Source organism: Choloepus didactylus, chromosome 19 (assembly GCF_015220235.1).
Source record: "Choloepus didactylus isolate mChoDid1 chromosome 19, mChoDid1.pri, whole genome shotgun sequence".
In the NCBI taxonomy this organism is placed as follows: Eukaryota; Metazoa; Chordata; class Mammalia; order Pilosa; family Megalonychidae; genus Choloepus; species Choloepus didactylus.
In genome coordinates this window covers 49,390,996-49,407,038 of record NC_051325.1, presented here as the reverse complement: position 1 = coordinate 49,407,038, position 16,043 = coordinate 49,390,996, and the positions used below count along the sequence as shown (strand labels likewise).

The 16,043-nt window shown below is 44.5% G+C and overlaps 1 protein-coding gene across 2 annotated transcripts; it reads left to right on the top strand.

Annotated features, from left to right (window-relative positions):
- The first annotated feature begins 1,502 nt into the window (after positions 1-1,502).
- Positions 1,503-10,428, top strand: WFDC3 (WAP four-disulfide core domain 3). Of its 2 annotated transcripts, none has more exons than XM_037811570.1 (6): positions 1,503-1,713; positions 2,133-2,264; positions 2,885-3,031; positions 7,937-8,068; positions 9,501-9,637; positions 10,215-10,428. In XM_037811570.1, the coding sequence occupies exons 1-6, from the start codon at positions 1,635-1,637 to the stop codon at positions 10,248-10,250; spliced, it is 663 nt and encodes a 220-aa protein (XP_037667498.1). In that variant the 5' UTR covers positions 1,503-1,634; the 3' UTR covers positions 10,251-10,428. The 2 variants fall into 2 exon arrangements, with proteins under 2 accessions (XP_037667498.1, XP_037667497.1); XM_037811569.1 differs by having other exon boundaries at positions 9,453-9,637.
- Positions 10,429-16,043: the final 5,615 nt, after the last annotated feature.

Here is a 16,043-nt window from a genome sequence, read left to right as displayed (position 1 = left end):
GGGGATACAAGTGGGGCCAGTCACAAGTTGTCTTGTTATTGTCCAGTTACAGGGTAAAGATTATATAGTTTCAAAACTTAGTTTAGTCATCTGGATTATAGTATTTGTTCTGTCTACATTACAATATATCAGAAAGTTAGAAAGCATTTAGATAATGATTCAGTAATTATAATTATATTTCTTGGTACTCTGTTACACATCTACCCCAGAGCTAAGAAGTCCCTGAATAGAATTGGATTGATTCATAGGTGATAGAGAAAGTTCCTCTTACCAGGGCACAATAGGGCATAGCAGAAAGTGCATGAGTTTTGCAATTAGAAAGATCTGGGTTCAAATCCAGTATGCTATGGTATTTAAGAACATTGGCTATGGAATCAGAATGCCTGCTTTTGTTCTACCATTTACTAACTGTGACCTTCCTTTCTTAATCTTTCTGTACCTCAGTTTCCCCATGTTTAGAATGGGAATAATAGTATCTAGCTCGCAGGGATGCAGTGAGGACTTTATGAATTCATTCATATAAAGTGCTTGAAACTGTGGCACAAATAAACGCTGAAACAAAGCTATCTTGTTACTTTTATTCAATACCAGCACGACTACTTACTAGCTATATGACTTTGGCAGTTTTTTTCAACCTCTTTGAACTAGTTTTCTTAGCTCTAGGATTACTGTGAGGGTTAAAGTAAATAATGTACATAAAGCACACATTAGGTCATCAACAAAAGTTAATTATCTTCATGCTCCAACATCAGCCTTATAACAATAAGGAAACTTCCCGGCCCCAAATCCTTTGGTCCTATTAAGGAGATTTTAACCTAGTGCCTTAAATGTCCTCTGCCCTTCAATGCCAACAGGGCTCAGCAGTGCCAATGGACACCATTGGGTATCATGGCTGACCAAAGTCGTAGGACTGAAAAAAAATTAAAAAGAAATAGAGGAAGAAGAGAACCAGAAAGGGGGGTATATGTAGTTACGAATGTTCAAGTGATGGCAGCTGTTCTTTTGGGTTCTGCCATTTAGCCTTCGTACAGTTCAAGAATGGTCTGTGTGGGCTAGAGGGACCGAGATGTAGGTTTTTGGTGCATTTGCATTAATTCGGGATAAACTCAAATGCTGCTTTTCTATAATTTTTGAGAGTTTGTAAGTACCCTGTTCCATTCTCTATTTGCCAGGTTGCTAAGATGAATAGAAGTCACAATGAATTTTACTTGCTTTTGGTTCTTATTAAGTTGCATTTCTGGTGTTTTCCTTTGTCTTTTCTGCTGCAGACATGTCCTTCCAAAACCCTTTAGGCTCTTTTTGATTCTTTATCTGATGGCCATGCTTCCATTTCTCCAGCCACCCACTAGGTTCTGCGTCATTGTCCAGGGGTGTTATGTGTATTGCATTGCAGCATTTGATCACCCCCATCACATCTGCCCTTTGGTAGTGCCAGGAAATTTCCCACATACCAGCAACCAGTCTCTTTTCTTCTTGCCAGGAGAAAACATCCTTGGGGGAATATTGCAAAAGGGAGGACTGGGGCTGAGTTGCGGACAGTCCCTAGTCCTTTCCCTCCCTTAGTTGATCCTCTGGGCAAGGTATATAGTTCTGGTCTGAACTGAGCTCTCATCTCAACTCTCAATATCATCACGATGTTGAACTGCCTCTTCCTCCTGAAGGCACTTCTTGCTCTGTGGTCCTTGGCATACTGGCTAACTTCAGGAGAGCATGGTGAGCTGTAATTTGGGATCTCTGGCTAACAGTAACAGAAAATGACTAGGGGAGAGTCATCCCCTGCTTCCCCCCTGGAATGAGGTTCCTCATTTGTAGAGATGGTTATCTCTGTAGTTCAGGACTGCATGAGTAGATTCTTGGGACAGCCAGTGGAAATATTCCTGGCTTTCTTTACTCTCTCTGGACAAGGAGATAGGACTTCCAACTGGGGTTTCTAGCAGTTCCAGCTTTCCCCACAGCTCTCTAAGAACAGGATCACCCCAACTTCTCACTCTCTCTTTATTTTCAGAGGGGTTGGTCCTTTAGAGTTGCAGAGGTATTTTGGAGAATGTTTGGAGAGGCTGAAAGTCCTTGAAGTATTCCCCATTTCTTGAGGCCTGGCCAGTTACGCTGCTCTTATATGATGTCTTTTGCAGTGAAAGAAGGAGAATGCCCTCTGGATAAGAACCCATGCAAAGAGCTGTGCCAAGGGGATGAATTGTGTCCGGCTGGGCAGAAGTGCTGTAGCACAGGCTGTGGTCGGGTCTGCCGAGGAGATATTCCTAAGGGTATGTTGGCATGAGGGGCAAAATCCCAGGGTGCTCTCTGGGATGGATGGAATCAGAGAGCTTTCTATCTCCTTGATTGGCTCTTGAAATCTAGCTTGCCTAGATCAGCTTTCTTCCCTTTTGTAATCCCTTCTTTAATCAGTGTCCCCAGTTCTTTACCTCAGCGAAGAATGCCCCACTGATTATCTCTTCTACTTTGGACTCAGGGTTCCTATGAAGGCTGGAGGGCACAGTTGAGAAGGAACGCCTGCTTGAGATAATGATGAAGAGCATAGGCCCTAGAGCTAGCAGACCTTTTCAAGACTTGAATAGCATTTTTAAGCTTTCAATTTTTAAGCCTCTATTTCCTTATCTGTAAAGTGGGTATAGTTGTTTCGACCTCACAGGATTGTTGTGAGGATCAAATTAGATAACTCCTGGCACATGGTAAATGTCAGTAAATGTTAGCTATTATTTATTGTCCTTATTGTTATCGTCCCTTTGCTGTAGCACCACGGTCCAGAGAGGATTAAATGAAGCTCAGGGCTTCCTTCCTCTGACTTTCCCTTCTGCTCTGCCTGTGGGTGTGACTGGGTACCATTATCTCCTTTCTGTGGCTCTTTCTCCCTTTTTCTCTTCAGGGAGGAAAGGAAATTGTCCCAGGGTTGTTTTGAAACAACCTTGTTTTAAAAGGTGCATCACTGATGAGACATGTCCAGGAGTAAAGAAATGCTGCACATTTGGCTGCAACAAGAGATGTGTAGCTCCAATCCTTAAGCAGAAGCTGGGTAAGAAACCCCATCCTCATACTGTGTAGTCTGTGTGGCCTGTTGGTTTCTTTCTCAAATATGCACACACTATCTTGGTTGGATTTATTTTACTTTGAGAAATAATAAGTGCCTGCTATATTCTGAGCACTTTTAGAAAAATTGGTGTACAGAGAGTACCGGAGCCATGGCAATTTGTGGCATGCATGTGTTCTAGCAAGTTACCCAAAAGTGTAACCTCGGCATATCTTATTTACAGGCAGGCTTGAAAGCTTGTTGGGCAATTCCTGATTCCTGCTGTCAGTTGCAATGATCTCTATTAAAATCTTAGAGAATTTGCAAAGAGATAGCAGAATAGAATCTTGGTAGCTTTGCAAGGCAAAACACACATATCCCCATTCTCTTGCCTTTGACACTCTATGCCTCTGTGCACACATAGGATGTCCATTTCCCTGTTGGAAACTGGTTCTATAGAGAGGCTTTGAAAGGAATTTCTTCTCCTATGACCCAGTTTGCCATTTATTCATTCATTTGTCCAACAAATGTTTATTCATTCCTCCAACAAATCTGTTTGTCAGGTTCAATGCTGGATTCTGGGTGTATTGTGGGGGGCAAAATGGATCCTGTCTGTCCTTGACTTCATGGAGTCATAGTCTAGTGGGGGAGAAAGATGTTTAATAAGTAAGCATGCAAATAAATATGTAATTTCAAATTGTGATAATGACAACAAAGGAAAATTAAAAGATGCCAAGAGACAATAGTGGGGAAACTCACTTTAGATTGGGTGGTCAAGGATGGCCTGTTTAGGGTACTAACAATTTAAGCTGCAACCTGGAGGAAAAGTTAAAGTTATCCAGGGGAAGGGTGTGATGAAGAACATCCCAGGAAGAGAGAAAAGCATGTGCAAAGGTCTTAAGATGAGAAGGAGCTCTCCACATTTGGAAAATTGAAAGATAGCCAGTGTTAAAATAGAGATAGAGAGGGAAAGATGGTTCCAAGTGAGCGAATTTGCAGGTAGAAATGACAGAACTTTCTGTTCTATTCCTCATGTGCCCCCCTCCTCCTGACCATTCCCTTGAGGGGCTGCCAAAGGTACTGGAAATTGACCCTGTGTCTTCCTTGGGTAGCCCCTTCTTATTTCTCTCTTATTTTGGGATTTTAATGACTACTTTTGCTTCTTTGTGATTCCAGATATATTTTATAATCATATTGCCTGTTTATTCCACCAAACACTGAAAGTAGTTTTTTTGGAATGGTGTTAGGTTTATAAATTATCCTAGGGAGAATGACATTTTTGTAACATTGAATCTTTCTGTATTCTCATTGTTCAAGTGTATTTGGTATAGTTCAGGGAGTTTTATAGTTTTAAAATATTTCTTGATAAACTTCTCTAGGTATTTTATTTTTTTCTTTGCTTTATTATATGGAGGCTTACATTATGTCTTCCATTACATTTTCTAAGGAACTGGACCCATTCTCTCCCCTGAGACCATGTGGTAGCATGTTACAGTGGGAAAGCTTGTATTGTGGTTGTCAGAGATCTTGGTTCAAACTGAACATTTGCCAGGTACTGGCCAGGGGTCCTTGGACGTGTCTCTTCTGCTTCTTTGAGCCTCAGTACCCTCCTCTGTAACACTGACCAGTTGTAATGGCTACCTCAGTGGGTTGTTGTAATGATTCAAAGTGTATAAGATGTTTGGCCCTCGATATTCATTAGGTACCTTCCCCTTGGGATAGGTCAGGGGTATAATTTCTAAGTGTCTACTTTTATCTAGAACCGGGATTGCTTTCTCCTTCCCTGATCAGTTCCTCTCTGAGACCCTGAAATGCCATAACATGTGACAATCCCTTTCCTTCCAGCCAAACCTCCCCAAGTAGTAGGCCCTGTACCTGCTGGGACTGTCTGTGCATGGCTTAGGCAGCTCTCTTGGGAGCAGCCTACCCATAAGAGAAGAAAGAGAGTTGTTCTCTTTGCCAGGACTCTTGAGGCCCAGCTCTGGAAGCAAGGCCTGGGAACCTCTCAGGTCAGTCACTCACTGCCAGTTTGTTGGGTTTGCTGCAATCTTCCCAGCGTTTGACGCCAGTGGCTCATTACAGAGGCTGAGGGAGAGGCTAGCATGTGGCACAGCACATTTGTGAGCTGATCTGGGCCCCTGGCTAGCCCAGATGGAGCTTGCTTTTTTCTTTGGAGCCTGGCAGGCAGGCTAGAATAGTGAATCTCCCTGCAGATATGCTGGAGCTCACTAACTGAGCAGGGTTCCTAGCCCAGCGGGAGGCAATATTGGCCACTTTGTTAGTAATTAACTACTTTTCTACCACCCCAGTCCTAGGGGAGTAGTGGGCCACTCACCAAACGGGACTGGTTGCTACACCCAGTTCCAAAGGAAGCACTCCTTCCTGGGCTATGAGCAATTCCTACTTCCTTTAAGCTCTGACGTTGCTGGAGGTTTACCGTAGTGATGGTCTGTTTGGCAAGCTGGAAGGGCAGTCAGGCTGCCTAAGGGCCCTGGTCAGAAACTGGGACCTGCTCTCATGAGACTGTTCTAGCCTAGATAAGGGTCTGGACTCTGGTTCCTCTGCTTGCTGTGTGGCCTCGGACTAGTTCCTTCATTTCTCTGAGTCTTTCTTTTATCATTGTCAAATGGGGATTGTATTGGTTAAGTTCATGCGTCAACTTGTGGGTTATGGTTGTGGTTGTCCACTTGTCTGGTCAAGCAAGCACTGCTGTTGTTGTTGTTGCTATTGTTCTGTTTCCCTAGAGAGCCCTGACTAATACAGATTTGCTGCTAGGTGTGGTTCTTGAGAAACAGAATCTTAAGGATGAGATTTCTGAGTTAGTTCTGGGGTTTTTGGAATTGGTTCTCTAATCTGATTGGATTCAAAAACACTAATGACTCTATTTCCAACTATCAAGATGGCAAACTACATGAATTAAGACTTTTTTCAGGGCACCCATAGAAACTTTCATGTCCTTCATATGGCACTTAAGTTGGGAATTTGAAGCCTTGCACTCATCCATTTCAGCAAACTGGTGAAATCTAGGAATTAGGATGTTCTGAGTCTAGTTTCTGGGTTATACAATATAATGCCATGGGAAGTTTATGTCACTGGGTTTTTTCCACCAGGGAGATGTTGTATACCCAACCTTCTCAACTGTGGAATAAAAGAATTTGTTCTTTGTTAACTGGATTTCAGTTAACAAGCAGATGGGGAGGTGTGGGAAAGTGCATCTAGTGGTTATGGTGACCAAGTTTTCTGAATCAAAGATCAGGACACCTTGTTTTGAGACAATCTTACAATGGCATAGAATATTTGAAATAGAGGCTATTCAGGAAAATCCCAGGATGTGTAGGGATATACCTTGGTTGTTTAGCTGAGTGTTCTTAAAGTCCAGCACTTGCTTTTTCCATCATGGCAAGACTTCCTGGAGCCAGCCATATGCAATTGTATTTACCTGTTCCTACTCAGAGGCACCTGGCCAGTCCCGTTTTGCTGTTCTACAAAACCTTTAATTGCCTGATTTTTTTTCCATTTTAATAACTTGAAATAAACACTGAGACAAATGAGTCATGGTGAGTTCGTTTGGTTTGGATGTGGCCTTCTTTGGGTGTGTCTGTTCCTCACGATCTGGACAGTTGCCTACACATTTTAAGCATGATGTAGTAGGAAGACTATTTCGTTGCAAATCAGGAGGTTGAGTTTCGTTCTGTTTTGCCACTGACTCATTCTGTAGTTCTGGGCAAGCCCCTTCTCTTCTCTGAGCCTCATTATCTTTGTAGGGATGATGGAGGGGCACATCAGGAATGTGCTTGGCTGCATACAACAGATAGTTAGCCAAATAGGGCATTGTTTTTCTCAGAGCTGATGTGGTGGCTCTATGATGCACTCGAGGATGCAACTATTTCTCTTTCTCCTTGGCAGTCCTTCTGTTCTACCTCTCCATGGTATGTCTGTCTTCTGAACTGGAAGAAGAAAGAAGGGAAGAGCCCGTTAGTAGGGGGGTTCCCTGTATCAGGAATGTAAAAGCTTTCTCAGTTTGTCTCAGTTTATGGTCACTCCTAGTTGCAAGAGAATCTGGGGAAGTGAATAATTTCAGCGGGGTTCATTGCCTTTTAGAACAAACCTGGGGGTCTACTAATAGGTGTTTCAGTTACCCATTGCTGTATTACAAAGCACCCCAAAACTTAGAGGCTTAAAACGACAACAGTTTCTTCTTTCTCAGAGTTGTGTGGGTTGACTGGGATCAGTGGGTAGTTCTTATACCCACTTGGTGTGGCCTAGGTTACTTATGTAGCCACTTTCTGCAGGGAGGTTTGTGGGGAGTGTGGCTGGGGCAAGAGTGTCCAGGATGGCTTCTTGTCCTCCAGGGTTTCTCTCCATGGGCTTCTCATCATTATGCTTTACAGCATGGCAGCCGGTTTCTGAGAGGGAAAGCTCTAAGAGGACAAGCCCCAATATGCATCATACATGCTAATATCCCACTGGTGAAAGCAAATCACATGGCCAAGCCTAGCATCAGTGTGGGAGGGGACCACTCAGGGAACGAATCCCAGGGGACTTGGTCCATTGGGAGCCAACAGGGTATGGCCTACCACAGTAAGAAAGAAGGGAGAATGAATATTGAGTTGGAACTAGCAACTAGTGTATTTGCCGCAATGGGCTAGACCCGAATAGTGTTTTTCAAACTGTGAGTCCTGAAATCGATTTAGTAGTTTATGGCCGGCATTAAATAAAGAAGAAGAAGAAACAGAAAGAATATAAAATAGCAGGGTGCATTGCATATACATATATACATACAAATCTGGACATTTCAAACAAATATATGTATTAACATATACATGGGACACAATGAAAAATGCATTTTGTACTCTGAGTCACAAAGATGCTAGAGCATCTTTGGGCTCTAATGCTCTGATTTTATGGCAGAGTTTGGTGGTAAATGTCCTGCTGATCCCCTTCCATGTGAGGAGCTGTGTGATGGGGATGCGTCCTGTCCCCAGGGGCATAAGTGCTGCAGCACCGGCTGTGGCCACGCCTGCCGCGGAGACATCAAGGAAGGTATGTGGGCTCTTTGGGGAAGAAATCCTTGTGTGTTCCCTGGGCCCTAGAATGGGCTTGGGAAGGAGCCATCTGTGGCCTTCTTCCCTTTTCCTTCCTGGGAGGAGCCAGCGTTCTCATCTTTCCTGTCCCTCCTCAGCCCCTAGCCCAGAGAAACTCCTCTTTCTAGGGCCAAGGAGCTCATGTTGTCATTAAAAGAACTAGGAAAGGCAGCATGGGTTAGTAGGAAAAAAAACCCCAAGGCTGAAAATAGGTGGTCTGGCTTCTGGTCTTGGTTCTGATGCTGATTTTCTCTGTGACCTTCTTCTTGGGCCCCAGTTTATCTGTAAAATTGGTAAATTGGCCACGATCACTGGTTTTCAGATCTAATTTTTTAGCACAAAACTTTTTTCCCCCTCCAAATGAAATCTTTAGGTGGAAGCAACATGCATACAACAGGTAAAAACATTCCGGATCTGATTCCTCCATTTCCTCAATTAAAAACAAACAAACATTTTTGTGTTGTTTGAATTTATTTTAAAATTTTTATTGTGGTAACATAGATACAACCTTAAATTTCCCATTTTAATCACTTTCAAGTATAAAATTCAGTGGTGTTAATTACATTCACAATGTTATGCTACCATCCCCACCATCCATTATCAAAACTTTTCCTTCACCCAAACAGGAACTCTGTACCTGATAAGCATTAACTCCCTAGCACCCACCCTCACCCCCACCCCTGGTAACCTGTAATCTACTTTCTGTCTCAAATTTGCATATTATAGTTATCTCATGTAAGTGAAATCATATAATATTTGTCCTTTTGTGCCTGGCTTATTTCACCCAACATGATGTCTTCATGTTTTTTTAAACAAATATACATTTTTGAGCACTCCTTTTATGCCAAGCACTGTGGAACCCCATTTCAAAGTCTGATGAAAGGAGATGTACCAGGTGTTAGGGGAGCACAAATTTTTGCAGGGGCACCTGATCTCATCTAGCTTGACAGAGGAGACCTCGCTGAGGAAGTGCCACCTAAACTGAAGCCCAGGCAAAAGAGGAGTGGTTGGTGATCTGGAAACCTTGCCCCTTCTGCACCCCTACCAGCCCCACATGCGATCCTACAGAGATATCAAACCCTGAGGACCTTTAGAAATGCCCTGTGGAACATCATTTGAAAACCTTTCACCCAGATCCTCTCAGTGAGAGTGTATTCTGAGAATTTCATATACTTAGATCCCCTAGCTTCAAAGTTTTCTGGCCAGTTTGGTTAAGATCTGTTGGGGTCAGGGATTGATTTACTTGGAGCTTCTGATTATAAGTTCCAGATGGGAACTTGCAGTCGGTTGAGCCAACCATGTGGTCCCCCCACCCTTTTTTTTTTGGCCTGTTTTTCCTACAGGGAGGGGCGGTGATTGTCCTAACATTTTGGTGGGCCTGTGCATCATAGGCTGCTTGATAGATGAGAACTGCCCGGTGGGGGAAAAGTGCTGCAAGTCAGGCTGTGGCCGGTTCTGTGCCCCACCAGTCCTGCCACCCAAACTGACCATGAACTCCAACTGGACGATCAAGTCTGATTCTGAATTGGTGAGTACAGTCCATCAGCAACAATAGAGTTAATGCTATGTGCAGAGCTCTGGCTTTGGTGCTGGGGAGGAGGGCTCCAGATGATCAAGACAGGGTTTTTCACCGTGCAAAATCTAGCTGGAGAGAAAGAACATGTTAGAGATCAGAGCCCTCATTTAGACAGTATGGGCTTGCAAGCATTCAGCATAGGTGTGGCTCCTTGGGAAGGTCTTTCCAGTCCCTAAAGGCTGTGACAAAGGGAGGATAGGACAGAGAACATGCTGGGCAGGTGATCTGGTGATTGTTAGCAAAGGGCAGAGGATTGGAATGTATGTGACACATTGGGGTGGGAATGTGGGTAGGGTGAGGGTGGTTAAGTGAATAGAGCCACTGTTTTTATAATAGATAAATGTTTGACATCTGAATGATGAGAGTCTTCAATGCCAGTTGGGACTGGATTGTCTAGGAAGCAGGGAGCTGTTTAAGGCTTTTGGGGGCAAGGTATGCCCAGCTTCTCTAGAGCGGAGGGGGACACGTTGGGGAGGTAGCTGGGGCCTGGAGGGGCACAGTTGTGACTTGTTATTTTTTCTGCTTGCAGAGATCCCCGTGCCCTAACTGTTCTGATTTGTCCTGAGCTTCTTTGGTGACTCCAGGGGTCCTGTCCTGGTAGACAGTGGAGGATGACGCCCTGGGGCTTGTGATACTTCAGGGGACACTCACTGCCCTCTCTCCTCTGCTTCTCTTCCCATTGCTGCCCTGAGCACAGGAAACAGCCCTGGGGTTGGGCAGTGGAATTGGTGCTTCTCCCCAATAAAGGCTGGTGCTGACCCTCTTGTCGTGCTATTTGGGGCAAAGATGAGGAGAGAGAGCTAGGAGGTCTGAACATGGCTGGTGGGATTATGAGACTTACATGTTTAAGAAGGATGGGTAATCTCGTCTTTCTGAGAACTCTGCAAGTGGGTGGGTGTGGCTAGAGAGAGATTGGTGGGAGTTAAACCCAGGGTGACTTGACTTGCATTGATGTCTCCCTCAAGCCCTAGGGATGGGCCAGCCAATCTCTCTTTTTGGGCCTGCTATCCTTCTTCCTTTGTTCTTTTATCAGAGAACGTGGTTAGGGTTGGAACCAGAGTGGGTGGCTATAGTTTGTTCTTCTTTCTGACTGCTGAAATCAGCAATTCTCTCTTTAAGGCCTTCAAGTGGTTTGATGAGACTTCTCTCATCACTGAGGGCAGTATCCTTTGTTGATTGTAAATGTAATCAGCCAGACATGCAATCAACTAATGATTTAAATCCATGAAACATCCTCATATCAATCAGGCCAGTGCTTGCTTGACTAAACAACTGGATACCATAACTAGCAAAGTGAACGCATGAACTTAACCATCACAGCCCCTTCTACTTTTTTGCTTGTCAATTTATTATTTATTAAAAAATAGAAATAATGCATGCACATGGTTTAAAATCAGCATGGAAAAGCTTTCAGTGAAAAACAATAGCCTGGGAATCTTAAAGGACTGTAGGATGATTTTCTGCAGGGACCAGGGTGGGACTGGAGAGGAGTGTGAACTCCAGGCACAGCTCAGACTAAGCCCTGGGAGAGCAGCCCCTTCTAGGCCTTCTCTTCTCTAGGACAGCCCACTCTGTGCAGGTGGGAGCTGCTGACCTGTGGTGGCACTGTCACATGAGGCTTTGTGTACATGTGTGTAAGCTGAGTTGAATTTGAACTTGGGGTTGTGTTGGAGCTGGGGGTTAAGGGCTGAGAATGGACCAAATTCTAGGTCTTTGATCCCAGAACCTTTCTGGAAGACTTTGTCTACTGTTGTACCCTAAACCAAAGTAGCTGTCAGAAACTTTTTTTTTTTTTTTATTAAATTCAGTTTTATTGAAATACATTCACACACCATACAATCATCCATGATATACAATCCACTGTCCACAGTATGATAACATAGTTATGCATTCATCACCACAATCTATCTCTGAACATTTTCCTTACATCAGAAAGAACCAGAACAAGAATAAAAAATAAAAGTGAAAAAAGAACACCCAAATCATCCCCCCATCCCACCCCATTTGTCCTTTAGTTTTTATCCCCATTCCTCCACTCATCCATACACTAGATAAAGGGGGTGTGATCCACAAGGTCTTCACAATCACACTGTCACCCCTTGTAATCTACATTATTATATAATTGTCTTGTCAGAAACTTTTAAAGCCCATTTTGACCTCAGTTCTAGTGGAGCAGGTCTCAGTGAACCCTGACCCTATTCCCTAATGTTGTACCTTGAATTTAGTTTCTAACCAGGTGCCACACTCCTCTCCTGCCCTGATCCATAGCTTTCTCCCTGTGGGCAAGAATTTCTGGGGCTCTGACACTTGCCAGTCCTCAAGGGTGGGTTCACCATGAGTCTCACACACCTCCCTTCCCCATCCCTTTCCTTGACCACCTGGAGGTGTAAATCCCTGGCTCCACATATACTCTCAGCCCCAGCAGCTCCTTGTGCCCTTGCAGCTTCTCCCTGCTGCTCTTCTGCATCTCACTGCTCTCTCTGGTGGAGTGTAATGTCACTGGTAAGTGGGGTGTGTGGGGTGGGGGAGTGGGAGGCTCAACACATGCCTACTAGAGGGGGAAGTTTCTTTTGAAGGCTCTCTTCCCTTTCCCTGTCAAGTTGTCTAGGGGATTGATGCATAGAAGGGCCAGCTTCATATAGATTAACAAGTATAAGCGAAGGATGAAGAAGCCCCCAGTAAGAATGATCAGCTAACACTTACTGAATGCTAACTATGTACCAGGCAGGCAGTGAGTTAAGAACTTGACATCCAATATCTCATTTAATCCTCATCATAGCCCCATGAAGTTTCTGTGTTTTTCAGATAAGGAAATTGAGAGAAAGTTTAAATAACTTACCCTAATCCCATACAAGTTGCCAGGCTAGATTTCCACCCTTGCTTTTTTTCACTCAAAAATTCTTATAATTTTGATATTCTACTTTCACTATAAATTATTTCAAGACTGGTGGAGCCACTGTGATAGTTTGGGAAGTAAGGAAAAGGAAAAGGGGTACAGTTAGGGCTAACTCTGGGTTGTAGTCCAGATTGGCTGCATGATCTAGGGCAGGTCATTCCCCCTCTCCTAGGCCACTGAGTCTCATTAAAAAAAAATGAGAACATTGAACTCCCTGAGACTTATGGTCCCTTTCAGTGCTAAGATTTTCTCTTCCCAGCAGAGCAGGTCTCAGTGGTACGGTTCCTGGCCCTTGGCATCTCTGATCCATTTGTGATGTCCCTGTCACACTCTCTAATTCACACTCTGACCACTGTGCCACCCTGCTCTTAACGTTCTGACCGTCAGATCATAGCCCTTCAATTGTTTTCTTCCCGCAGTGACCTGGGCCCCATTTCCAGCCTGGATCAGGATGCCCAGGTCAAGGAAATGAAATGGGGTTTGTGAGGGTAGGGCCAGAGACCAGACACTGAAGATCGGATGTGGGTATCCAGTTTGGGATAAAGACTTAGTGAGAGTGACAGGGCTCAGATGCTGTCCTCCCCTTGCATCCTAGGCTCTGCCATGCTTTGGAAGCGAGTGTCAACTGGCGGGAATTGTGGGTGGAAAGAATTCTTGCTGGGTGCTTGATTCTCAGTGCCACCAGAGGGCAGCTGAAGCCCAAGTCATAGACCATTTCCAGGCAAGAGAAACAAAATGAACAGTTCAGAAGCCTAATTAAAGGAAAACTTTATCATTTATTGTCTGAGTGTCTCACAGCATTTTAAGCCACTTTGAGAAAAAGTCACATAGCTAGGTTGATCCTCTGGGTCCCTACAGAATTGCACTTTATAAATTAAGAGCTACCATTGTGCCCTCTCTTTTCACAAGAATGCGAATGCTTCTGCATTTTTGGTAAAATTTTTCCTGGGGATGTTGTCCATCTTCTTGTGTCAGCATTTCTTATATTAAGGGTTAGATTCCTGTGGGGTTTTGCTCAAGGCCAGGAAAAAGTTTCTCTCTTCCAAGGTGCTAATATGACAGATGGGCAGGGAAATAACTTACTGGGCACCCTGTGTTGCTATCCCTGTCGTAGGTGCATTTTAGAGCAGATATTTTGTCTTTGCCTTGGCTACCAGGAAGCTGAGAGCTAAGTTTTGCTCTTAATTCAAGTGAATAGAATACTTTGGAGATAAGGAGCTTGGATTCTGGAAGTCAGTCCTGAGTTTGAATCTAGACTTTTCTGCTGCCAATTAGCTTGCGCAAAATAAGGATAATAACATTACCTATTGTACTGAATGACTGTGGAGATGCACGACGCAATACTCTCAGCACAGAGCCTGGCACACAGTGTGTGCCCAATCAATGTGAGCTGTTGTTTTTAGTTTCTCTGACAAAATTAATGTCTCCCGTCACGCTCTTTTATTCCTTGTCTCTGCTCCTTTTCACTCTCAGTTTAAAGATTTTCAGTTTCACGTATTCTGTTTTAGAGTAGTAAGTTCCTCAAATCCTATTTGGAAGAAGGTGGGGGTATACATATGTGAGAAGTTAGTCCCAGGAGAGTTTTTGGGCAGAAAGAAACATCTAGAGCAGTGCTCTCCAATAGAAATATACTGGGAGCCATGCATGTACTTTCATCATTTCTAATAGCCACATTAAAAAAGTAAAAAGGTGAAATTAATTTAAATAATTAATTTTGTTTAACCCAATATTTCCAAAATGTAATCATTTCAGTGGGTAATCAATATAAAAATTATTACTGTTTTATAATCTTTTTTTCATAGCAAGTCTTTGCAATCTGGTGTGTATATTATAGCATGTCTCATCTTGGTGAGTCCAAGTGCTCAGTAATCACATGTGGTTAGTGTTATGATATTGGACGGCACAAATCTAGAGGGTAATATCTAGTCTCCTACCTCCAGCAAGAGTGACTTTATTCGAAGCAGTTGGGTCAGTTTTGCTGACTCGGCTATGGCTGGTAGACCCAGGCCCTGGGGGTCCATCTGCGGTCACCAGAGGCTTAAATAATTGTCTTTCTTTAAAAGGTTTCTCTTGAAGTTTTCTCTGGTTTCCGAGTCTGAGGCCAGAATGGACTTGGGGGCGTTTAGAGGGAGCAGATTTGTGGATTGTCTAATGTCCTCCCACAGCGTGTTAGAGTCTCAACCAAAGGTCTGGCTCCCTGGACCTAGGGCCGGTTTCCTCACCCTCCGGAGCTTTGGCCTCCCAGTCCTGCCCTCCTTCCTCAGAGGCTTTCCCATTAGGACTTGCTCCCTTCCCCTCCAGTCTCTTTATTTTATGGCTGAAGTTGTCCATGAGAAAATAATATGTATTTGTACAGTGGGAACTCCACCCTCCATTGTTGTTCAACCCAGAGAAGTAACTTTAATGCTGAAGATGCCAGGCTTGGTGGGAGCCCTCAAGATAATAGGTTCCCTCCCAAGGAGCCCTGCTTCCTTCCTAGAGGCTGAGTCTAGGATTCAAGGAAGTGCCAGAGCCCTTTCCGTGTTGCAGAGGAGCCAGGCCCGTGTCCTGTGCTGCCCCACCCGTTCCAAGGTCCTTGCTTGAGTGAGTGGTTGTAGCAGTGACTTCGACTGTCAGGGGAAAAGCAAGTGCTGCAGTAAAGGCTGTGGCTTCCAGCCGCCTGGGCTGTGTGGGGTGAGCAGGGGCGGGGGCTGCTTTGCTGGGGCAACTGATGTCAGGGCCCTTTCACCCTCTTGTCTGGAAGAGGGTTGCCACAATTTGCTGAGGCTTTGGTGGCTGTGGAGTGTTATCCTTGCCTAATGTCTTGCCGGGAGCAATCCTGCCTCTCCTGCCTCAAAGTCACCATTGCCTGGGCAGTCACCTGCTGCTTCCCCTTCCCCTTGGGTGTACAGTTGAGTTGCTTTGTTCCCCCGGGTTTTGTTTTCCCAAGGCTGCCGTAACAAATTTGCACAAACTCAGTGGCTTGAATCAAGCGAATTTTATTCTCTCAGGGTTCTGGAGGTCAGAAGTCCAAAGTCAAGGTGCTGCCGGGGCTGTGCTCCCTCCGAAGTCTCCGGGGGAGGGTCCTTCTTCACCTCTTCTAGGGTTGGGGGGCTCCAGGCGCTTCTGGGCTTCTGGCAGCGTCACTAATCTCTGCCTGTGTCTTCACACGGCCTTCTGCTCTTCTTCTTTGTCTGTGTCTTCTCTTTTGTCTCTTATAAGGACACCTGTTATTGGATTTAGGCCTCACCTGGGTAATCTGGGATCATCTTTGTTCTAGTTTGCTAATGCTGTCGGAATGCAAAACACCAGAGATGGATTGGCTTTTATAAAGGGGGTTTATTTGGTTACACAGTTACAGTCTTAAGGCCATAAAGTGTCCAAGGTAACACATCAACAATCGGGTACCTTCACCGGAGGATGGCCAACGGCGTCCGGAAAACCTGTTAGCTGGGAAGGCACGTGGCTGGTGTCTGCTTTTTC

What these genes read in the sequence shown, in the direction of transcription:
- WFDC3 (XM_037811569.1), top strand. Translation starts at nt 1,635, where the DNA reads ATGTTGAACTGCCTCTTCCTCCTGAAGGCACTTCTTGCTCTGTGGTCC. An exon ending in AATCCTTAAGCAGAAGCTGG is followed by an intron (nt 3,032 to 7,936) that starts GTAAGAAACCCC and finishes ATTTTATGGCAG; the next exon opens with AGTTTGGTGGTAAATGTCCT. An exon ending in TCAAGTCTGATTCTGAATTG is followed by an intron (nt 9,638 to 10,214) that starts GTGAGTACAGTC and finishes TTCTGCTTGCAG; the next exon opens with AGATCCCCGTGCCCTAACTG.